Source organism: Aplysia californica, unplaced genomic scaffold, assembly GCF_000002075.1.
Source record: "Aplysia californica isolate F4 #8 unplaced genomic scaffold, AplCal3.0 scaffold00003, whole genome shotgun sequence".
NCBI lineage: Eukaryota > Metazoa > Mollusca > Gastropoda > Aplysiida > Aplysiidae > Aplysia > Aplysia californica.
The window spans coordinates 21832-46374 of NW_004797273.1; the positions used below are offsets into that span (position 1 = coordinate 21832).

A 24543-nucleotide genomic window follows, 5' to 3' on the forward strand; every position below is an offset into this window, starting at 1 on the left:
CTACTGACTGTGTTTGCCTACCCCACAAACCTACATGGAAGCATTTTGGTATAAGAAGCAAGCACGTTGCCTTCATTGTAATAAGCCACTTATTAAAGACTAGCTACCCATTCGATGAACAGTGGGCACTGCTTGTGGACGGAAATTTCACTTGTACAATGGCGTCTTAGATGACGGACTTCTCCAAGATAAGATCTAAACCAAACTAATGAAAAACTGAAAATTAAACAATAGTGACTTCAGACGCCTTGATATCATTGTGCACCCTTTAAATGATTCTGAGCCACCGTTAATTTTTTCAAATTCGAAAGTTAAGTGGTTCGGAAGTTTTAGGCAACCAAAGTTATGAGCTTTTTTTGTTTGTGTAAAGTGTTTTACGGCGCTCGCAACTGCATTAGGTCATATGAGCGCGCGGGACACACTTAATATTTTCAGTTGGTAGGAAATTTTGAATTTTGCCCGGGTGACGGCCGAAGCCTACTCTTATCGATTTTAGATCACCAAGGGATCTTTAACGTGCACAACTTGCACACGAGCCCTCCGAGATTTTTCGCCTTTGTCCGAGAAGGCTAGGTGTAGATCTTTCCTACCAGATGATCAGGGGTGTGGCTGAAAGACAGCAGTAAGAAGAAGCGAAGGAGCAGCAGTAGAAAGGCTGCAGAAAGAATCAGGAGCCCAGAGGAAGGGGCAAAGGAGGTGAGGGGGTGGGGGCAGAAAGAGGAGACGAAAGCAGACGACAGAACATTACTAGAGAGCAGGAAATGAGGTGAAAGGAGACAAATTTAGAGAAGAAAATTTTTCGGTCGCTACCCGGATTCGAACCAGGGACCTTTTGAATGAGAGGCCAACACCTTAACCTCTAGGCCACGAGAGCCCCCTTATGAACTTTCACAAACATAATATATTATAGATTTCAAAGAAAACATTGCTTTCTTTTGTGCAAAGTATTATGCTCTTTTCTATTTCTACACAATTTAGACTACATGAGACAGACTGTGGAATATATCCCAGTAGAGATACCCAATAAAATGTCTTTCTCAAGTGGGAATCTAATCTGATTCATATCTATAGTGAACAATGCAAAATCTTACTTCTACACCACAGACATGGGTCCAAACTTTGCAAACAAAGGAAAGACTGACTGAGATTTGAGAATGAACTAGAAGTTAAGTAACGTGTTCGCCTCTCTTTCAATAGGTCATGGTTCGAATCGGTATAGCTACGGACAATTTTGTTCTCTAAAACTTTCTCCTTTCACTTTCATATCTTTTCCTGTTCTCTAACAAAGTTCTGTCATCTGCTTTCATCTCCACATTCTGCCCCCACCCCCTCATGCAATTTGCCCCCGCCTCTGGGCTCCTGACTCTTTCTGCAGCCATTCAACTGCTACTCCTTGGCTCCTTCTTACTGCTGTCTCTCAGCCATTCCCCGGATCTTATGGTAGGAAAGATCTACACCTAGCCTTTTCAGACAAGGGCGAAAACTCTCGGAGGTCCCGTGTGCAAGTTGCGCACATTAAAGATTCCCTGGTGGTCCAAAATCGATATTATAAGAGTATGCTTCAGCCATCCTCCCAACTGAATACGTTAAATGTGTTCCGCATGCTCATATTATGATCTTTTGCAGTTGCAAGCACCATTAAAACACTAAAAAAAAAAAAAGAAAAGGGCGGCAGGCAGTGGTCAAATTTTATTTCATATTTAATATACCTCTGACTACCCAGGGAAGTTTCCACGATATCCCAGCACTGAAGCACTTTCACAAGCAGTTGTGATTGTGAAATTTCACAAACCCAAGGCTCACACGGATAGGGTAACAGCAAACTCTCTGGTAACAGCTTAGCTACTCCCCAGACTGAACAATTTCCTCATCTGGCAGCGTAGCACCAAGTTTAGAGCCGGTGGAACCAAACTTTGGAGATTTGTATATAGTCAGGAACGAGTGGGGAAAGCATTTTCCATCTTCCATAATAAGACAAAACCCTTCGAAAGAGAAATTTCTCTCTCCATTTCCGGGTTTTGCAGGTTTCTGTCTTAAGTGTAAGAGGAATTTACCAAGAGGGGAGCAAGATTTTGATGGCAGGTCTCCATTTATGAAGATTCAATTGTAATACAGTATAACAAGGATAGCTAGAATTCTTCGGGACCGGCTTCAGTAGTTCGAGAAGAAAAAAAAAGCAGGATCGCAGGCACATTTCGACGGATGCGAGATTTCGAGTCTTCTCTGTTCTACCTATCCGTGTTATACCGTATTTTCTAAAGTTGGTCTACCTCACTCAAAGCCAGAGTACTGCTTCCTGTTGCTCCCTATGTGATAATTTGGGAACAAAAGATTTTGTCATTGGTCACCTAAATGTAACCAGAGTCTGTGTGTAGCGGTTTGGTGTTTCAATGTTGCACGCAGGAGACCAGAGTTCAGTTCTTGAGTGGGGAAAAGATTTTTATTGAGTATTTAAGTCTTTCTCCTTGGACGTATCCGTCGTGGCCCTAACAGGCACTGTCAGAAGCCTGCTTTCTCTTTTTTAGTTTTAGTAGAGGTTTTACCGCGCTCGCAACTGCATAAGGTCATTAGACGATTAGATGTGTTACAAAAGAGTAACAAACATAAAAAAGAAGGAGAGGAGATAAGGACAATAGATGTTTGATAGGAAAGAAGGAGCAAACCACACCAGAGCACCCGCCAACCACCCACTCCTGCTTCTTAAATGATCTAAATTGTGTTGATGGGGCATAAAACATCTACATTTAAGAAAGAGGGAAACCACCTGACCAACAAAAAAATGCAAGAACCAGATATTCTCAGATTAATGTCCAAAAAATGACTTCTGCAATGCTCCTAAACCATCTGATATGTGCCAGTCATTACAACAACTGCTCTTTGAGAATGGATGGTTGAGTGGGGAGGAGGGGGGGGGGTTGCTCAGGAGTGCTTTCCTCATTTCCTATCAAACATCTCTCATTATCGTCCTTACCTCACCTCCTTTTCCTTGTTTGTTATTCTCTGGTAGTAACACCTCTAATCTTAGGCCCTTACATGACCTATTTGTGTTGCAAGTGCCATAAAACTGCTACTATAACAACTCTTTGAAAGTACACTGGATAACACCAAAAAAACGTACAGAAATATCAGATGGGTTATTGTATGAAAAGTACAATAAATGTTCCATGACAGGAAAATCAATTTTCATACCGCACACAACTGAACATAAGTCTTTAACAGGAAGTGGCTGTATTTTCGTTTATTTTGAATAAGGAAAAATTTGAACAACAGTCAATAAGTGTAGATAAAATAATGAAAATCTGATCATATACAAAATAGCAATCATGACAACAGCACAACAAGAGAAAAAAGAGATGATGAAAAAGTACTCTCACACCAAGAAAACTTAGAAGAAACAAATTACGAGAACATAAAAACAACCAAACGAAATAGGGGAAAGTTCATGCATTAGATCTGTTGATCGAGTTGGGTAGCACTTATACTTATAAGATATCCAATAGCCAAAACGGATTTGCAATTGTGAACCATCAAAAAAGATTGTCATATATAATAATACGATGAAAAAATTCAAAGATACAGCAATTCACTATACTCTTGTCTGCGGTAGTATGTGAAAGTATAGTGTATGCACACTTGTGCTCCAAAAAGAAGGGGACATAAAGAATTTCCACCTTAGTAGAGGTATGATTTTTTTAAAATTACTAATAATATGAATTGAAAGTAATAATTAAAATTAAAATAATAAATAATCATGAGCCTGCTGGAAAAAAATGGCTAAGAATAAAAAGCAAAATGTCCAAGTGATCAGGTCTATAAATTCACTTGTGTCTACATTGCATAGGTTTTTATACAAGTTTTAAGTGCTAACCCAGCCCACAGAGCAGATGGCATGCTAGTATATTTCTGGGATAGATGGGGGGAGGGAAACTATGCAAGGACCTCAAGAGCTCACTGTAATGCAAGAACACCAGTAGAGCTGTATCAATCCTCCGATTTAAATTTAAACCTATAACTCTATAATAACATAAACAGCAATCCAGTCTCTACCCTTGCCCAGAGGACAACACTCACACGTTGATTCATGCTATGTGGAGCCACATCCAGGAAAATGATGGGGGGAATAAAAGTGCTCTGTTTCCAGATCTGTACAAGATTTCTGCACTTTGGCAAAGAAAGAATGAGGTCTTATGACATCCTCATGTTTGGAAAGAATCTGCAGGACAACACAATCACAGGTAGAGCAAGACAGACAGGGCAGGCTATACAAATCGGCTGCCCAGCAGCGTGGTAAAGAAGACTTATACAGTCCTGCATCCTGACTTGCTCAACACTGCACAGGATATCAAAGGAACATGTCCTTGCCTCAAATCAGAGAAACTTTCAATAAAAACCTGAAAATATGACCACTGATGCGAAATGAGGTGTATCTAGTTTCTCTTGTACCTTACTTTACTGTAGATCAATTTCACTCAGATTTCTATTCCTAGTGTTTTCTAATACCTACAATTCAATACAAGTTTAAGAACACTTCTTAATATTAACACCATCAGAAGCAAACACAACGATTTTGACTTCAGAAAAATAATAATTTGTACTTTTTCAAGTACCGTAGCCAGTTTGTTTTTCTTTTTTCTTTTCTTAGTGTATGTTTTCTTTGTTTCTTTAAATTGCAAAGAAATTAGATAGGTGTTCCCTGAAAGCTGCCTCCCAGCAGGACCACTGTCAAACTGAGTGTACATGCTTCGTGAATTTATTTGGTTGATGAGTCTTCACTGTGCGTTATGTTACAGCAGATCTAGAAAATGTTCAACTGCAGATCTAAATATCATGTGCGAGCAATGTCATTCTGTAAATTGAGAGTGAACTACTGGAGAACTAAATGAAATAACCTTGGGCGCTCTCTTTCATCTGATTCTTACTTTCCAATAACAAAAATCTGTCAAAGCATTTGATGTGTCACAACAATGTGGAGAAAGTAGACAATTCAATGATGGAGGACAGGGTAGGTATAAAGAGAGAAGAAGAGATCAATACGGGGTGACAAAAACTTACTACGTTTCAACAATCGAAATTTTAAAATACACTTTGAAAATTTTTGGATATTTGTCACAGCATTGGTACTCTAACATTTCTGAGTCATTCGCAACAAAACGCAGGTGTCAAAATGTTATGTCAAGCTCATAGCCCATCTAAAGAAATAGAACAAGGTGGGTACAAAAACACAGACCAAACATCCAAATGTGAGATAATTATGCATAATGCATGCCTGTGAGAAATTTTCAAAGCCTCATATCACAGCTTGGGGAATAACTTAAAGACTGGGTGAGGGTAAAATTCATAAGGACTAGGCAGGTGTTCTACTGCGAATGAAGCTCCATATATATTATGTGACAGAAAACACTGGCTAGGAATGCAAACTAGGAATTGAGTCACACCATTTCACACATCATATGATCATTATGATCATTATAATACACATTCCGAAACTAAATGGCAAGCACAAAATACATCTGACAAATGCGCACGACTGCACACATACATGAAAATTATGATCTATGTGGTAGAGAAAATGGATAATAAAGGCGAAAATGATAATATGATCTAGCAAAGCAAAAGCTTTTCTTCTTGATTACAAATTTCCACGGTCTTGAATGAAATTCAAAGGTCCAGTAAAACACAAAGTTTTTATTTATTAATCAGTCCTTCTGAATGAAATTCAAAGGTCTAGTAAAACACAAAGTTTTTATTTAATCAGTCTTTCTCACTGTCCTGGAAACAATCAAAGTTCATTTCACGACCTAAGAAAATGTACCTAACAATTCCAACTCTAGTCGATGAAAGATGTTGCCATAACAAGAAAATAAAAAGGACAATCTTTCAAATTGTGACCAGTATATGATTGTACATTATAGACCTGTAGACAATATTTTACTGACGGGGCTACTTCTAACGAACAATAAACAAAAAAAAACTTGACCACGACAAAATATATGTTAAAAAAAAAACCACCATTCAAATATTTCCAACTGACGAGGTCACAAGATTGCTGTTTTATATTGATGTTATTCACAAATGTTTAAGCGTCAGGCTTAGAGAGGTCATTCTATATATATATATTCATATTCCTGCGCTGCATGCTTTTGCAATAAACGAAAAATAGTAAGGAAGAACTAGAACAATGTGAAAGGAGTGATCATCAATAAATTTCTTCCAGCCTATAAAAGATCCACAAGTTATGCACAGCCCAATTTACGCTCAACTCAAATAAATCAACAACATTAAAAAAGGTCCATGGTCAATATACAAATGATTCTTTATGCCCATCTTAACAACTTTATGGCTTATGTACATGAAATGCACTTCCTTACTTAGTTCTTAACGAAAATAACCACGCCAGACAAACTTAAAATACTTAAAATAATTAGGAGAGAAATGTTAGACTATCTTTTTTTTTTGTCAGGACTCGTAGTCAACAGCATAATAGAATAAAGTCTTCCATTCATTTGGCTAACGTACTAAATAACACTCTGACAAAAGGGGTAAATTAAACATCCTTTTATACAGATTTACACACATACAAACACGCGCACAGCAGCTACAGGAAATAAGTGTCAGGCAGCAACAATAGACAAATAAATGAACAAAGGTACATACATTTGCAACACGGAATTTGTGAAAGACAGCATTTATACTCTGAAATAATTCTTTCCTTCTAAATAAATTAGATTTCTAAAATGCAGCCTTTTTAGGGAACTTTGTACCAATACAAGAACCAATATTCATCCAATACTATTATATGTAGTACATTTGTATCAACAATAATGTTGCCTTGAATAATATTGTATTGTACAAGCAGAAGATGGATAACTAAGGACATCACTGCAGTTACAATAGCTGTCATATCTGGTCAGGAAAACTTAACAAAACGTCAAAACAACTGGAGAATATAGTCAGGGTAGTTGATATTGTAGCAAATAATAAAAAACAAAACTGATGAAGATATTATGAGTCTGATGTCATCAAAAACACGCTCATTATGTCATGGCAAGCTGTAATCATACCACTGATATTTCTCACAGAGTAAAATGTCAGGATGGCAGTCATTATGCCTTCTTTTTGAAAGTCTTACAGTAAACACACATCAAAGTGGAGGAGAGGAAACAGTTGTGCATGAGTTATAGAGAGTGGAAGGAATTATAAGTTTTGTATCCTTTTCATTCATACTTAACATCCCACACACAGAATGGAACAACAGGTACAGAAAGAGAAAGGTGCATATATAAAGGGGACAAACGCACATCAATTAATAAAATAGCTGTAAGAAAAAACCTAAAGCTAAAAACAGAACCAAAAAAAATAAATAAATAACCCAACTCAGTGATAAGATCAAACTACAACAGCTAACACAGTCAGTAGCAGGATAGTCGTGTGAACGCCATATTTGATTGAAGTTAAGTTATAAAACATTGAAGTATAAAAATAACCCACATATAGACAAATTTAGTAATAAAATGGAGTCATGACAACAAAGCTTCCACAAGAGAGACAGAGGGAGCGACCAATAGTCTAGGTATTATGAACAATTTTCACTATGTAAATGCTGTGTGATCACTGGGGGGCTGGCACAGTATGCTTCAATTGTGATGATGACGTGCGACTAAGCAGCAGCCTCATGAATTCACTTGGTGAGTGACAAGACACAAAAGCAATAGAAAGTTGACCAAAACGATCACTGTATGCATGTGCCCAACCTAAGGCTGTCTTGCAAATATGAATGAAAGCCAGACAAAGAGCAGACGTACACCGATAATTTCAGTATTCCCAGAGTGCCGAGCCAGAAATTGATTTAAATCTTAGAAAGGTTAAATACTGGACAACACATTGGAATCTTTTTAACATCTACAAATAAACTAGATCTACTGTGACCTTCATTGACATGTCAACTAACTTACTCAATGGTGACAACATGTTCAAACAGAACACAGAAAACTTTACTTCTAGGTTCATACCTTTTACAGTATAACCAAAAACAGAAAAACGATGTTACAACTTTCAACAATTTTCATAATTGTTTATTTATATCACTTGAAACTTTAAAATATTTTCTAACGCAAACATTGAAAGATATCCCAGCCATGAGCTGTCAGTACGTCCCTCTTGCAGTCAAGAAAGCAAGCAGTGTGTGTTTTCCATATTCACTGTGAAACAGGCTCTGTCTTGTCACTTGTCCGAACGAATCCAGAGTGCTCTTGTGGAACCTTTGCCTTTTGGAACATGGAAAATGGGCATAGAAGGGAGAAGAGATGATGATGGGCAGGGGGGAAGGGGAAGGGGAGGACAAGGAGCACAGCCACTTACACATCCACAACCATTTTCTTGTGAACATCCATGTTGCCTACCACCTGAAACAAAACCAAAAAAAATACAAGATGTAAAAATTCACAAATGCCAATTTCAGTACAGCAAAGCATGCTCTAACAGCCTCTTGTCCAAGACAATCACTTATATAATTTATTAATGACCACTTCTCACTTCCCCTCATGCATTTTTTCTATATACAATGAATCTATCCTGAGACATCCACCTACACTGTGTCTTTTCTCCTCCACAATGGGTGGCTGTCTTGGATGATTCTGACGGTAGTCTGTACGCCTGTTCTTTCAACTAATGACATGTTTATTGCCAGAGAAAAGCACTTAGGAGGCAGAGGTCATACATCAACCACTTCCTCATTTATCCCCATCCAGCCCTCTCACATACAGTGCTTCCACCAGCTGAAGCTGAAAAGTAAGGAAAATTCTGCCAGGGTCAGAGGCCCCCAGCAGGGTACAGGGACAGCGTCCCGGTGGGGGTTCAGGGGGTGAAGCCCCCGAAGAAATTGAAATTTAGTGTTTTTAGAGGGTTGAAAATGGCATTTTGGAGCCTGTTTGAAGATATTGCCTACAGCCCATAACAGTTATTTTTTCACAAACATTTTGTCTTGTTTGATTTCATCACCAACATATCTTTCCATTGCTGGCAATGTTTAAAAACAGGTTCCCCTTTCATTGCTACTATAATTCAATTAATTTGTCGTCGCACCATTGATAGTAAGCAAACTTGGGAATAATGAATAGATGTACCTTCAAAATACAGTTGTGAAGCGTATACAGTAGTCTCCGCCTAAACGCACGCTCCGCTCAAATGCACGCTTTCGTCATCTGACGGGTTTTTTACTATATAATTTAGACGTACAAGTGCACAGTCACTACCTCTAAACGCACGCACCGATCCGCGGAACACGCTGCTGACAGGTAAAGCTTGACTAAGGGAAATTTTCACTACGACTACTGTACGATCTGCACAGCTTGCATAAGACAAGCCTGGAAAACCGGATAGTTGGCGAGACTGCCCCTTACGCCGAACAAAAAGAGTGATGGACAGCTTTTTCACACCCAACTCTCCACAGACACATAGGCTAGGACTGGTCGGTGCAATATTGGGGGGTTGGGAGACTGAAACGTTATTTGATTGGTCCCTGGAAATGCATCTCTTTGAGAGAATGTTTCTGACTGTTGTTTGGGTGACTGCGGGTTGGCTAATGTTTAGTTACGACCTAAGCCTATGATGCGAAACGCGCGTGAATGCTCGTTAATGAATTTACCGTCGCGGGTGGTCGCTTGGAAAGCCAAGTGGCTGGGCTGTCATCTCTATGACTATCACCAACAATTTCTTTTTAGGCTATTGATTCCCGCCATTTTAAGGTGCATTCAGGGGCCTTTCTTAACCGGGGGTTTTCCCCCCCCCCCCCCCCCCCCCCCCCCCCCCCCACACACCCATTCAACGCCTTTGCAGTCTTAACCTCAGTCGGGGAATCTTTTACAAAACAAACACATGTCGTCACATTATCAGCCCAAAGTGACTCCCACCCCAAAGGGAGGTAACTAGAATATCAAGGCAATGAGATGACTGTGTCCCTTCCTCCCTTTGCTAAGGTTCATGTAAACGCACACTCCGTATAAACAAACGCTAAGGAGCCCTCCCGAGCACCATACGTTTAGGCGGAGACTACTGTACCCAAATTTTTTTCAAAATTTTCACGTCTGAATGTCGCCTGTCACAACCTCGGAACACCGCTTCGAATTATTCTTGATTTTACCTACGGCTGGATTGGGCCGATCGCCCGACTTGATCGCCTGAAACTGAAACCGAGTCGGGCGATCAGCCGATCCCATCCGTAGTGGGCACGCCTGTATCAGCATATATTTCTTTCATCGCGGCCCTTATATTGCGTTCACGTGCCGAAGAATCTTCGCATTGATAATTTCTCTAGATATAGACAAATTTGCAAAAAAAGTTTCTATCTGACAGTAATTTTCTGTCTAAGATCACAAGTGAATTTACATGATCAACACGCAGATTTTCCAGCAGCGGCAACAATCCGAAGATAGACAGAAGGAGTGAGTGAATGATAGAAAGAAGGAAATTGGCACAAAAGGTTCGCCAGATTTTGATCCATCTGCAGGTTAAAAAAAGTACTGCCGGCCACCCTGCGGAGACACCCTCAAAGCTCACGGGATGTCCCTCCTACAGGCCACTCGTCTTGCTGCAGACAGACGCCTGTGTCTCCCCGCGACACCCCCCAGTACAAGCGGAAGAAAAAAGTAAAGTAAAAGTAAAGCTCTCCCAACGTAATTTTTGCAAAGGAAGCAGAGGGGCTCTGTACGAAATGTGTAAAAAAACCTCAAAGTAAGCATCTTGTACAGTTGTTTTGACAAAGACACAATAAAAACAAGGAAGCATTAGCGACCTGATGTATTCATAATATGGATTAAGAAATAGTGCAACTCACAATACACTTCAAAATGATCAGCTCCATAGAGAATGGCTATAATCAAAATCAAAACAAGTTGATGCTCTGCACTATAACACTTGTATATATATTTTGTACTTACATCACAAAATTCTTCAAATGAGATCTTTCCATCTCCATCTGCATCTGCATGGATGATTGTCTTGTCCACGATCTGCTGCAGCTGGGTGTCCCTCAAGTTGTTCCCCACCATCATTTTCAGCACCTGGAACAGCTCGCCGTTGGAAATGTACCCGTCTTTATCCATGTCGTAGATCTTGAAGGCAACTGTTGACACACAAAAAAAGGTAAAGATAGTGCCTTAAAGTTTCAAATACCGATCAAAATGAGAGCTGACATACTTGTGTCCTGTTGCATTCGACACAACAAAAAACAGTTTGAATATACAGAGCAAATGCATGTCCACTCATTTTGCTTCAGCTAATAGTCATACTTTGGATTGTTAGTCAGAAATCTCTCCTTCATTAAAAAAATCTGTGTGAAGACAGCCTCCTGAATGTCCTTCTAGTGGTAAGGCTACCAGACTCAATATTTTAAGATAGCTGGTTCAGGGGACAGAGGCTCTGATAAGTCTGGCGTGTCCATGAGAAAGACACTTTACAAAAAAAAATTTAATTTAGTTTGGTCTTATAGGCGATGGATGTTAATTTCGGAGGTCTCACCTCTTAAACCACCTTATGACATAGCAAGGGGCATTAAACCTATACAAATTTGCAAAGTTCTTACTGGAGCAAACAGATTATTTCTTCAGACGCTGACATTTTTACAGTTGCACTACATTGTAACATTACAAGAGATTATCTGTTATATATCCAACTGCTCAAATCTACATTTTGTATTAAAATGTTTAACATAATCAGTTCCTCAAAACAAAAACAGCAGCAGCAGCAGTAAATAACACACCCAAGAACCCAACAACCATCCACAGAAATGTTTAAGTTACAGTTCATTAAGTCATAAACTCCATACACATATCGACAGCTTTGCGTAGTAAGACTCTGCCATGCGCTGTTTTTAAAAGTGAAGTATGACAGTCTTACACTGTGCTGTCAATATGTATTTTGACACCGATATCATTTAAGTTAAATCTTTCACAAAACACCATTTTTTGTTTTCTTTTTAAGGGGACTCGCGGTTCGGTTCTAGGGCCTCAGGGACTGATTCTCACTCACTCAGAGCACTTTTTTTTTCTTTTGGCATTTTCCTATCCCTCATTTAGTCTAGATTATATAGACCCTAGTAGCTGAGTGAGCAACATTAATAGAATTTAATTTTATTGGATTCTACGTTGTGAACAAACATTTCCGATGTTTAACCCGTTTTTCCTAAAACACACAGTTTCCCCACTTTTTGCTTGCAAATGTCTTTTTTTCTCTCCAATTTTTAAATTTCCATTACTTGAAATTTGGCCTGTAGTTAGAGAAATGCTTTGTACTTGTAGTCAGCTGGTTAGTTTTTAACATTTTGCTTTAGAATTTGTTTTACAATTTTTTTCATGCCAAAAATATTTTTTAAAGATCAAATTCCATATCCCCATCTTTGAGAATAATTTTGGATACTTTATATGTATAGTATCAAAAATCAAAATAGCCAGCAGCAACCACCTATTCATTTGAGACATTTTGCAAGTTACAGAATTTTTAAAAGTTAAAAACTATAGAAATGGTGAAGAAAAAAAATAATTCTATCCAATTTTCAAGATGGCCACCATCTCCATAGCAACGGCTTAGTAATTGAGTGTGTCAACAGCAGAATATGAATCTTTTGTTTCATACTTACTGACTGTGACAAAAAGTGTTTCAGTTTGTCTTTAGTTAAAAAATGTAGTCCCGTAAGTATCGAACCCCCTTAAATAAATCATTCAGTTATTTAGGTTACTATGAAAATTCACAGGCTCCTCAAACCAGGATATGATATGTCAAGTCCACACAATAATCACCACCTTTCGGTGAAGTAACTCTAAATCAGATATGGTCCTGGTTGCAGACATACCACAGCCATATCAAAACTGTCCGTTCAGATCCCAACGAAGCAAAAACAAAAAAATATAAATTTACATTCCAATATAATGGTTCTGTATACAATATTTCATTGACTCGTTATTTCAAAACACTTTTTTATTTTTTAAAATGTTTTCAAATAATGACTGGAGAAAGTAAAGAGTTCTACCAATTTCTAAAAATTTTCCTTTCAATGAACAACAGCACTGGTAGCTAAGCTTACACTAGGCATGCATGAAAGTAACTTTTTTTAATATAAAAAAAAATCAATATTTCTCACTTGCATCTGCAGCTGCTCCTAACTCAAAGCTCCTTAAACACCAGGTGGAGATATCAACCAACCCTTCCCCTCTACCAGCTTAAGCTACTACCAACAAGTCATCTCTATAAGATCCTAGCAGCCTATTCACAACAGCTCAACATACTGGCTGTGCTTTGAAAAAAAAAAACGAAAGGCTCTAGAAGGCAAATCTTCAATCAATACTGGTCCATCTGACACAGAAATCCACGGGAACTCAACAGCTGGACACTGCTACACTTCATGCTGACAGTAAGGCTTATCACACGCACACCAGGCATACCAAGAACATTTCCAGCCCCGCTTTAGTCCACAATATTCTTTGTATTTATTATCCTCCCTTATTAATTCATTTACATTTTTTAAGTTAAAAAAAAAATAGACATCACAAAAGAACTTTTAAAGTGTATACAAATGTTTTATCATTACCTCTTTTCTTTAAATAAGCATTAAATATCCCATAACAATGATTTTAGTTTTTACCCAGTCTGTTGGTACTGTTTGTGGACAACATGCTTGCATAAAGACTGGAAATTAAAGCTTGAAAATTTTGTACACATTTTAAAATAATTATATGAACTTTCTCTGATTACATAAAATTTTACAAGCAGTAATTTCCACTTTTCATAAAAATCGTACTTAAATATTTGAGAGGCACCACAAGCAAACCAAAATGAAAGAAACAAAAAGACCAAATACTATAACAAATGACAAAACCCTGTATAATATACACAATATTTATTAAATGAAGGATTATATTTTGATTTACATCTAAAAGAAAAGGAATTAATAAAATTGGCTCAGATTTGAGTTGAAAAACACATGACATACAATGAACACACATCCCTAGACAGTAAGCAAGACGGTATTGGCACAGGCAGAACGCACAGCAGGGGGATATATTCTCACAAATTGTATTGCAATAGTAAGAAAAAAACCTTGTAGCTCTTTCACACTGGTGTCAAACTCAAGGACCGCAAGCCGTATTTGGCCTGGCAAACAATTATATCCAGCCTGAACCAGAATTTTAGACAAACCATCCACAGAATCTATCTACAACACACAGAAACGAACTTGCTGCCCAGAACAGATGCCAAATGTCCAGCTCAAATAATCCAGTTCAGCCTGCTATTTTAAGTGTAATTTGAGTCTGCTCTGTAGATAACATTGATACTTACATCGCAACTTGGATTCCTTGTCCCCTTTTACGCTGAATTGTGAGATGCCTTCAATGAATTCTGCAGACAAAGAGGTAAATCAAAACAATTGTGAGATATCATGTTCATCTGGTTAATTAAATACATATTTAGCACAACATCCTTCAAAAACGATTCTTATAAAAAGCTTTATACATATACTCAGACAAACATTTAAGCAACAGATGTTGACCATTACCTGGAATTAAAAATAAACTGCTCAAACCAGAACGCAAATTTTACTTTCAAACAAAGGAAAGTAAAAACATCATGGAGGATGTGACAACTTTCTTCTGGACTTACACATATATTTCTAGAAGGCCGGTGTCTCTGGCTGGGACAATTATCCACTTTAACAAGGACTTTGGGGATCCATATTTGCTACAATAAGTGCATGGCCTGAAGGGGACTCGACAGGCACATGGCACATCGACTAACCTTTGCACTCCAGAATCGATGGCTGGCATGCCCTCACACAAAAGCTCTAATTTTGTTTTTCAATAAAAGATCTAAGTCATCCGAAAGAGATGGAATGAAAGTTAGCTTTCTTAGAAACACATAGAAACCATTGTCCTATTATTACATTCAACTAGTGGAATTGAATGGGTGGGAAAAAAAAACAATCTTGAAAAAAAAATGTCCTTCTCTCTGCTTGTCTTTCAACAATCTCTAAGTAGAGGTTTAAGTATCATCTACTAATTAATCGGGAATGCTAAAATATTCTAGACCTATGACATTTTTTAAAATTAAAAAAGAAAGATACATGAATCACAAAATCAAGCACCACTAACCTTTAAAGTCTACCTCTCCATTCCCATCAGTGTCAAATATATCAATTACTCTTTGCACCAAAGGGTTTTGATGTAATTCTGGTAATGACATAAACTCATCAATACTGAGGGCCCCAGAATTGTCCAAGTCCAATTTTCTAAATCGCTTGCCCAGCCGCTTGATCTCATCCATATCAACTGTGAATGAAATATATATATATATTATTATATGTGGAAATAAAAAACATCTTCATTTTTTTAAATGAATAAAATCAATATGCTCATGCTGCAATCTTACCAAGAAATTTAAGCTATCACAGTCCAAGATTTTGCTAAAAAAAATAAAAAAATCAACAACAGCAAAAGTATCCGTTCAGTTATCAAACCCAGGAAACCACAAAGAAGTATCCATTTATGGGACAAAATGCAGATCAAAACGGATAACTTCATCCATAAATAGGTACAGTTTTTGACTGACATTTAAAAAAAAAAGAAAAATACAACAAAATTTTATGTCATTCTTCTCACGGTGTTCTCATTTGAAGTACCCCAATTCCATATATTTAATTTACATATAAACTCAAATTCAACCTGCATCGGTCGCATACTTACAAATAATACTAACTGACCCAACATGCCCTTTCATTAAAACACTACTTCAAAAGCTTTAGAATGTACCTATGTGACAAAACACACACAAACAAAACAATAATTCCCTAACAAAATAAGATCAAGTATAAAAATTTGTTCAAAAAGAAAAAAATACACGTATACATTCAAAGCCACTCACATGTGGAACAGAGTTCCATTGGAAGGCTGCTTTCGTTGCCCTTTGGAAGGAAAAGATGCAAAATATCAATTAGACTTGAGTGCATTCAAACATATGGTCGCTTTTAAGGACAAGGGGGCTAACCCATATTTCGGGGCTTTCCGGAAATCTTGACCTACACAAAAAGTGTGTATTGCCCTACCTAGAGGAGAAGTTTGGTTTCATTGGTGTGTATATATATTTGTCTGGTTATAAAGAAAACTGTCCTTGTCTTTTAAAGAAACTGAACAAGGGACAGAAACTTTACCTTCGATTTTCTCAAAACAGCATTTTTCAGGATAACCCCTTTGTGCTTAAAAGCAACCATATAAGCCTGTAAAGAAAACTATTTATGCTTTCCTTACTCAAACACAATTACCAATTACTTTGTCTGCCACTTACAGCAACAAAACATATCTTATTTATACAGTTTGTAGTCATTCATATGAAGAAATGAAATTGTAAAACTTGCACTTGTACGGTAGCCAGTCTAAAAATGACTGTCCTTTGCAGCTGAGTAGGCCTACCTCACCCAAATCCCTATTCCCAATATCTCAGAACATGTGGCAAAATCATACCCAAAACTGCTGACCTCAAATTACCCAACACCAAAATATATACTTGGGACAATATCTCCTTGAGGCCACAGGCAATTTTAAACCATATAAAAACCATTTTACACTTTACTTTTCTGTCACAAAAGATCCACTGATAATCTCAACTCCTTTTTGATTCTTTCATTGCAGACATGTTTGAATATCAAACATAAAGATAAAGTAAAGCATCATGACCATAGATTGTTGGAACCTCCACACCCCGAACACAGCTTCAGAATTAGAGAATTGGCACTCATAAACCTGTTCTTTCCATACTGATGACAATAAAAGGGCTTCCAGGAGCAATTCTGTCAAGTGTGTCGTCATGTATTGAATGACAATGCTACTAATAAAACCATGTGAAAAGCAAAATATTATATTAGTATCAGACAAAGAGAAACCAAAATTTGTTTTTCTCTCTTTGCAAATCTCTATAAAAGTATGAGCATGAATCAATTCTAGTTTTTACATGATGCACGTCAGTTTCTGAACAAAATAATCAATTCAGTTGATCAGTGTTTCCAACAAAGCAGAAGGTAAAAGTAAGGAAAATTCTGTTTCGGTTCTGGGTAAAGCTCTTGAAGAAATTGAAATTAAGTGATTTTAGAGAATTGAAAATGACATAGGAGCCAGTGTGAATAGATTTTTAACAACCCATGACACTTATTTTTTCACCAAGACTAATAAATTATCTGTCCCTTGCTGGCAATTTTTTAAAGAAAGTTCCATTTTGACATTGCCACTATAATTCATGTTGTCATCGCACCATTGACAGAAAGAGGCAACTCCAGGCCAGGAACATTAACCTTGACGATGCAGCCACCCAGCGCGTACCCTAATCTTCCACCTTCCATTCATATGTCAAATGTCACAACCTTAGAGCAACACTTTCAATTTTTCTTGATTTCAGCCAGGGATGCCACTCAACTTTTTTTTAAATAGCTGAAAATCCATGTGCCACAGTCTCGCTAACATATATGAATATCAATTTGAAATCCAAAGGGTATACATAGAGTGGGTTTTTATTTTATTAATTTTTTTTTCCAACTATAGATTCTATCTCGATCCCAATAACGGAATAGCCGATCAGGATCAAAATACCGAAAAAAAGCGAAAAAGTGGCATCCCTGTTAGCTTTAGTTTTAGCATCAATTTCTTTCATCGTGGCCTTTATCATGCACTCGTACAATCCTCACAATGGCAAATTCTCTGGATCTTGACAGATTTGAAAAAAGTTCTGATAGCGATTTTTTTTTCTAAAAAATCACCTATCAAGTTCCCTGATCAATGCATTTATTCTTACCAGCTGCAGCGAAGACCCCTAGACAAACAGTAAGAATGAATGAATCATGTAAGAAGGGAGGAAATTGGCACCAAAATTTTGCGGTATCTTGAAAAGCCAGATCTTGACCAATTTACAGATGAAAATATATTGCCCACCGACCCTTAATGAATCTATAAAGGGATAATGGCTGAGTGCAAGAAATGTTCAATACGGCAGGCTTCTAATTTAACTTGATGCAGATCCTGAACTTATCCGGTCCGAGACGATACGGAGGCAAACAGATCGTCAACTACGAAATATCTGTAGCCCTACACTATTGCACTTTTTACAAAAGAGAAGTGATAATGATGTGGGGATAGGAAGTACTGACTATAATAATCTCCGAGGCAATGGCAATGTCAAACTCAGGCAGCCTATGCCTATTCATTCATTTCATGAATGCTAGGTCAAACCAACAGGCGTGCGTAAATTTTGTGTTTACAACAACATTGCTTGGTGCTGGATATGATCTCTGCACCAAGTTTCTCAGTCTACAGAGGTCAGTGTTATTTCTTCTTTAAATTTCAGGTCAAATTTGTTGGAAGAGCAAAGGCAAGAGTATAGTCGTCGTAGAGCACTGACTACCATTATGATTATTATTGCGAAGTGACCATTTCTCCGAACGCTGGGGAAAATAAACTTGACCTCTATTTCCCCTAACAGTTTCCGTTCTCGAGATTTTTTGGGTTATTTGCGAGAGTTTGGCATCATCTTTCATTCTGCCATTCTGCGAGGACTGGGAAGAAGCATTTTTTTCATCGCATTCAATTTCTAGAGCTAGAGATTTTTAGATGGTTCAATATTCAGATACATTTCAATTGCGGTTGGGGCAACGTTCCCGGACTATACTTTATTGGAAAATGCCTTCAAAATGGACTGCCAGAAAACAAGACTGCTCGAATTTGGCAGTAACTTATTTTGCATTTAATAGTCACCCCTAAAGCAAAAACTAAATCACAAAAAAATCCCTAAACGCCCCCCTCCCCGTTCACACCTTAGACACACACACACAGAGGACAAGTTTATTTTCCCCGAGCCTTCAGAGAAATATCTTGGAGCCGGCCTTAATTGACCCAGTCCCAAGCCCAAAATGGCAAACGAAGTGTATACAGACCCGGTAACCAGGAACAAAGTCACGAAGTATACAGAATACAGACCCGGTAGGGGAACTCTTCTGTGATTTCGGAAAGTTTCAGCGCCCAGACCCGGTAGTGTGTTTGTGTGTGTGTGTGTGTGTGTGAAAGAGAGAGAGAGAGAGAGAGAGAGAGAGAGAGAGAGAGAGAGAGAGAGAGAGGGGGAGAGAGAGAGAGAGAGAGAGAGAAAGAAAGACAGAGAGAGGGAGAGAGAGAGAGAAGCTAGCAAAATGTATATATATATGACATGCCCCAGTTGACAGGAGGGAACAAGAGAAAAGATAGAAAGGGAAGGCGAACGATAAACAGAGGAGAGAGAGAGAGAGAGAGAGAGAGAGAGAGAGAGAGGCAGAGAAATAGAGAGGGACACTGCTCGATTGAAATTATGCATTGTTCTTTTCTTCAAATAGTGATTCCTCCAACTCCGAAACGGAGGGAAAACGATCGTTCTTCGAAAAGACATCCGCAATCTTCATTTAGATCTAGAATCTAGATCTAGATCTAGATCTAGATCTAGGCTAGCCTCGAAACTAGACCAATGATTTACGTCTGTCTGTCTAGATCTAGACCTAGGCCATAGATCTAGAATAACCCAGGTCTTCCCTGAGACAAGAGGGCGCTGAAACTTTCCGAAAAAAACAAAAGAGTTCCCCTACCGGGTCTGTATACTTTGTGACTTTGTTCCCAGTTACCGGGTCTGTATACACTCCCAATGCCTGGCAAATGGACACCCAATATTACTGAACTCCACAACCAGTGCCAGTAGGCTGTCATCTATGTAGGCAAGTAGTATGAGTATGACTAGAGTCTAGTCATTGTAATGCCTGTGTTACACTGTGTAGCAGTTTAGCAACCAGGCCAGGCGAAATTCTTCTAAGCAGGACTTGCTTCCCCAAGTTCTGTGTAGGCCTCTATGTCAAATGGGCTAAAAATGAATAAATTTTAGAGTCTACCTTCATTAAGTCTTTGTAATTTATTTACATCTAATTTATAGAAGATTGGTAGCGGAATGGCAGTGGGCGACTACTAAAGACCATGGATACATCTCTAGATTTCTAGAAAGAATCAAGGCGAAGATCATCAATCATTCAATGTTCAATAATTTTATAATGCCAATGGGATCACATCGGCGTCGAACACAAAATTATTGAAACGGCTTTACTGACAAAAATACTCATATCTACAAGAATTAGTCATCAAATATCGATATCCAGTCGAAGGAAACACAAGTAACAGGTGTAAATTGTGAATTCAAAGGGTAAATTACCATCTTTCTAGCTGACGATGTCTGGACCCAGTGGTACTTCTGTGTTGACGATTTCTTGCTACCAGACCCCAGAGACGACTTCCTGCCTGTGCTGATAGGTCTGTGTCATACGGGTCTTTTCAACTATTCGGGAGGCTGGAATAGATAACTCACTAAATACCGAAACATTAAACTGAAACGGAAAGTGAAGGAGATGGGCTTAACTTTATCATGCATGAAAAATGAATTATACAGGGGCTGGAAACAAACGCCTTCAGAACAAAATGAGTTTACCAAAAAATGCCGAGTCAAAGCTGACCCTGAGATTAAAGATTAGCCTTTCAAAGCTACTCATCAGCTCAAGTAATAATAATGTACAATCGGAAACAGTGCCGTCGTGCGTTTCTAACATTTTACTTCTAATCATCAACTCGTGTCGTCTGCGAGAACATAAATGGTCCAACATATAGGCCTACAGGGAATATTAAAATTTATAGAGCTTAAATGAAATTAATCGCTTCTAGGTGCTGTTGTAAAAGATAGTGAACATAAAAGGATTATTATTATATGGAAAGAAAACAGAATGCATGGTAATATCCCAAAAAGTAGCAGATCATATTTATTGTAATCTCATTAGCAAAGATGAAAAGCTCAAACAGGTCCAGCGGTTTAAATATCTAGGATATATACTAACGTCTGGAGCCAAATTGTGTTCCACAGAAATAAAACGGAGAATTGCAATGGCTAAGACGAGTTTCAATAAAATGAGCCCAATTCTGAAAAATAGAAACATCTCAATTACTACCAAAATGAAAGTTCTGAAATGCTATGTATGGTCAATCCTATTAGGCTGTGAATGCTGGACAATCACTAAAGACAGTGAAAATAGAATGGAACAACAGAAATGTGGTTTCTTGGGAGACTGCTTAGAATATCGTGGAAGGAAAAGAAATCAAATGAGGTAGTGCTTGGTGAAGCCCACGCGGGACGCTGATCACTGGTAAACAGCTAGGAAACGACAAATGAAGTTTTTAGGACACTTGAATGGACATAAAGGTCTTGAACATCCAGCTCTTATTGGCAAAATTAAAGGCAAGGGAGGCAGGGGTAGGCCCGGGCAACCTATTTAGGGAACCTTAACAAATTGGTAACGGCGAAAGGTCGGGGAACCGTAGCTTTTTTAAAGAGCATCCGAGCAAAGGAATGAATGGAGAACCACGATCGCCGATGTCTGTCGCAGATCTGGCACTGGATGAATGAATGAAAGAACACCAGACAGAAACTTCTAAAAGACATCTAATACTGAAGTCGGTTACTCCGACCTACCAGTAAACTAATTTTTTATAGTCTATAAGAGTATCTTTGCTATAAGTGCAGGCCTATCAGAATTAAATAGCCCATTTCCATACAATATTATCTGAAAGAACACTTTGTTTCGTACAAGGGATCGCCGTGACCATCGTTGACCTTAACGGAAATAATAAAATATGGGGAGATGGGGTTGTTATCAAGCGCTGTAGATATTACAGTCTTTAAGTAGGAGTAAAAGACAAATCTACCACCCTGGCTCTCACACTTTGGGCAAATCAAATGCCATGATTCACCCGAGAAACATATGCGAAGGAAAGATATAGGAGGCAAGGGAGGATCGAAGAGGCAGGCCTAAGAGAGATTGGGAACAGAACATATAGAAGCTTGGCTATTGAAACTAAAACCACTTAGGCATGCGGAATAGCAAGAGACCGGATTGGGGTTCGCTTTTTTTTTTCGTTGCTTTTTTTTTCAGAACTGGTCGAAAAACAACATCAAAATAAGGGGAAAATTAAAAAGATAAAGAAAAAAAGGTGGATAAATTAGGCCAAAGTGTATCCAAAAAATACTTTCGAGGAAAAAAATGAAGTTCTGTTTTCATTTATCTTAGCTGTTCCATTTTCCAGCTTGAGACTTGTTCTGAATTTCTTCTTTCAAAGGCAACTTTATAATCCACCCCTCCCCCACCTCAACCACCCACCCCCCACCTCCTTTGCTCCAAGGTTAGAAAAATTGAGGTCACGTACTTCTCGGAGACATCTGTATAATTTAGAAGTAGAAGTTAACCTTGTTAACCTCCTATTCCATTCTCTATCTAAATTGGGCAATTAGGGCGTGGAAGGAAAAAGGGTTAATAGTGGCATGCTGTAGTGGAACGTGAAAGTGTGTTAAAATGTTGACAACATCTATCACTAGTGTATAAAGTATGTATGATTCGGTGATAGTTACTCCAATTTGCACGAGAACATGCACACACACGCGCGCGCACACACACACACACACACACACACACACACACACACACACACACACACACAAACACACAAACACACACACACACATACATTCATATTCTTATGCAAAGTGAAACGTAATCCAAGTGGGGTGGGGTGGAAATATTGGGGAGGGGGATATAAATGCTTAAAAGACTAAAAGAAAAGAGGACGTTGGTTTCAGGCACAGAATTCTACACTAAGTGTAGAATTCTGTGGTTTCGGGACTATGAGGGAGGTTATTCGACGTCTGCCGCCGGCCTTCACTCATAATACATGTATATTATATTATATTTTTGTACCAGTATAGGAAACAAAATAAAATAACCTGATTCTACAGTTAGTCACCACGATCACTTTAAAAAGATATGTACGCCAGACTGGTGTCTGCGGTGCGGCGGACGCTTTACTGTCGCACACAGGAGACTCGATTTTGATTCCCGAATGTAGAGAAAATTTAAGCTGGGATGTTGTAGGCCTAGACCTTTCCCTAGCAACTGCGTTTGTAGCGGCCGCGATTTCTGGCATTTTTCAACTAAAAAAAACAAACAACACCACCGCCGGGGAATAACAAATCGAAAAAAAAAATGCGGTATAAAAATTAAAGGGGAAAAAAAGAAAAGAAGATGAACCTTTTTTCTTTTAGAAAGAAAGTTTATTAATCACTTCCGCTTCACTTTGTCCCTTTCTCATTTGTTGACATCACATTGATTTGTTATTTTCATGTGAAGCATATAAGTACACAGCACACTTTATATATCGTTGTTTCTTTTATTTTTCCCTCTTTGTATCCAGTTGGAAACAACCACAGAATTCTACACTTATAGAATTCTGTGGAAACAACATATAATATATATATAAGGATGAAAAGTCTCGAAGGTCTCGTGAGCAAGTTGCGCACGTTAAAGATCCCTCGATGGTCCAAAATCGATAAGAGTAGGCTACAGCCGCCACCCGGGCAAAATTTAAAATTTCCTACCAACTGAAAATGTTTGGTGTGTCCCGCGCGCTCACATAACCTTATGCAGTTGCGAGCGCTGCAACACACTTCCCAAATAAAAAACACAAAAACATTATTCAGTGTCACTTTTGAAAGCTTTGGTATTTGAACAGATTTTACTCGCACTGTTCTCTTGCTTTGGCCAGCGAGATATTCGGAATCACTAAATTCGACCTGCGACTTGGACACGCAGCAATGCAAAAGGCGCATTCAGACCAAAAACCGCACCGTGGCCCGTCAGTTTACTGACTGGGGACCTCATGTTTATTTCGCGCCACGTGCTCGTTCGTTTGAGTGCCTTTTTTGCCTTGGGCAAATTGAGATCACCCGACTGGTCTGTTTTTTTCTTCTTTTTTTCCGAGAATAGATGAACTAAGGTCAAATTTTATTATAATTGATGTTATATCAAATCAAAATTAGACAAGGAGTAGGAATATGATAGATCTATCAGATTTAACCGTTTCAACAACACAACAAAAATTGCGCGTTGGACAAAAATTAGCTTCTATTGACTTGCCTGAATTATATAGGCCCTACATGTACAGGACTTGACGGGAAAAATGTCATGGCTACCCTAAAGCATATTCACACTAGACGGACTCCCGTTATCTTTCGTCAACGCGCGCACTCGGGATAGGTCTGAGCACTAGCTGGTGAAATACATTGTATAAGCATTAAATTAGTCCGTCTGTGCGGATCTTTGGTCTGAATGCGCAGTAAGAGAGATACAAGAATCCTGGTTTCAAGAATATAATACTAAAAGCTTCATTGAACTAAGACCCCCGAGACTGACCAAGACTTCTGTGAAACTCAAACATACGACTGTCTGTCCTATCTCGCAATGCAACATTAGCAAAGGCGCCTCATCGTCATAAATCCAGAGCCAGCGACGTTCCACTGTAAATATGACAGACTACGTGTGCCCAATTTAAGGTACAATTTTTCGGACCCACATTGATCTGATATCAGTTACAATCGGATGCACATTAGATCTGTTTCACCTTCCGACTCTATGTG

The 24543-nt window shown here is 38.5% G+C and overlaps 1 protein-coding gene across 1 annotated transcript; it reads right to left on the reverse strand.

Annotated features, from left to right (window-relative positions):
• Positions 1–3218: 3218 nt before the first annotated feature.
• LOC101856938 (calcineurin subunit B type 1) lies at positions 3219–20328 on the reverse strand. The gene is made up of 6 exons (XM_005089088.3): positions 20245–20328; positions 15907–15946; positions 15138–15314; positions 14329–14388; positions 10935–11119; positions 3219–8402 (listed from the first exon to the last, which is right to left on the reverse strand). The coding sequence occupies exons 1-6, from the start codon at positions 20245–20247 to the stop codon at positions 8355–8357; spliced, it is 513 nt and encodes a 170-aa protein (XP_005089145.1). The 5' UTR covers positions 20248–20328; the 3' UTR covers positions 3219–8354.
• Positions 20329–24543: the final 4215 nt, after the last annotated feature.

What these genes read in the sequence shown, in the direction of transcription:
- LOC101856938 (XM_005089088.3), bottom strand. An exon ending in TGGAGAGGTAGACTTTAAAG is followed by an intron (nt 14,389 to 15,137) that starts GTTAGTGGTGCT and finishes CTTTGTCTGCAG; the next exon opens with AATTCATTGAAGGCATCTCA. An exon ending in CAAGGAATCCAAGTTGCGAT is followed by an intron (nt 11,120 to 14,328) that starts GTAAGTATCAAT and finishes GTGTGTCAACAG; the next exon opens with TTGCCTTCAAGATCTACGAC.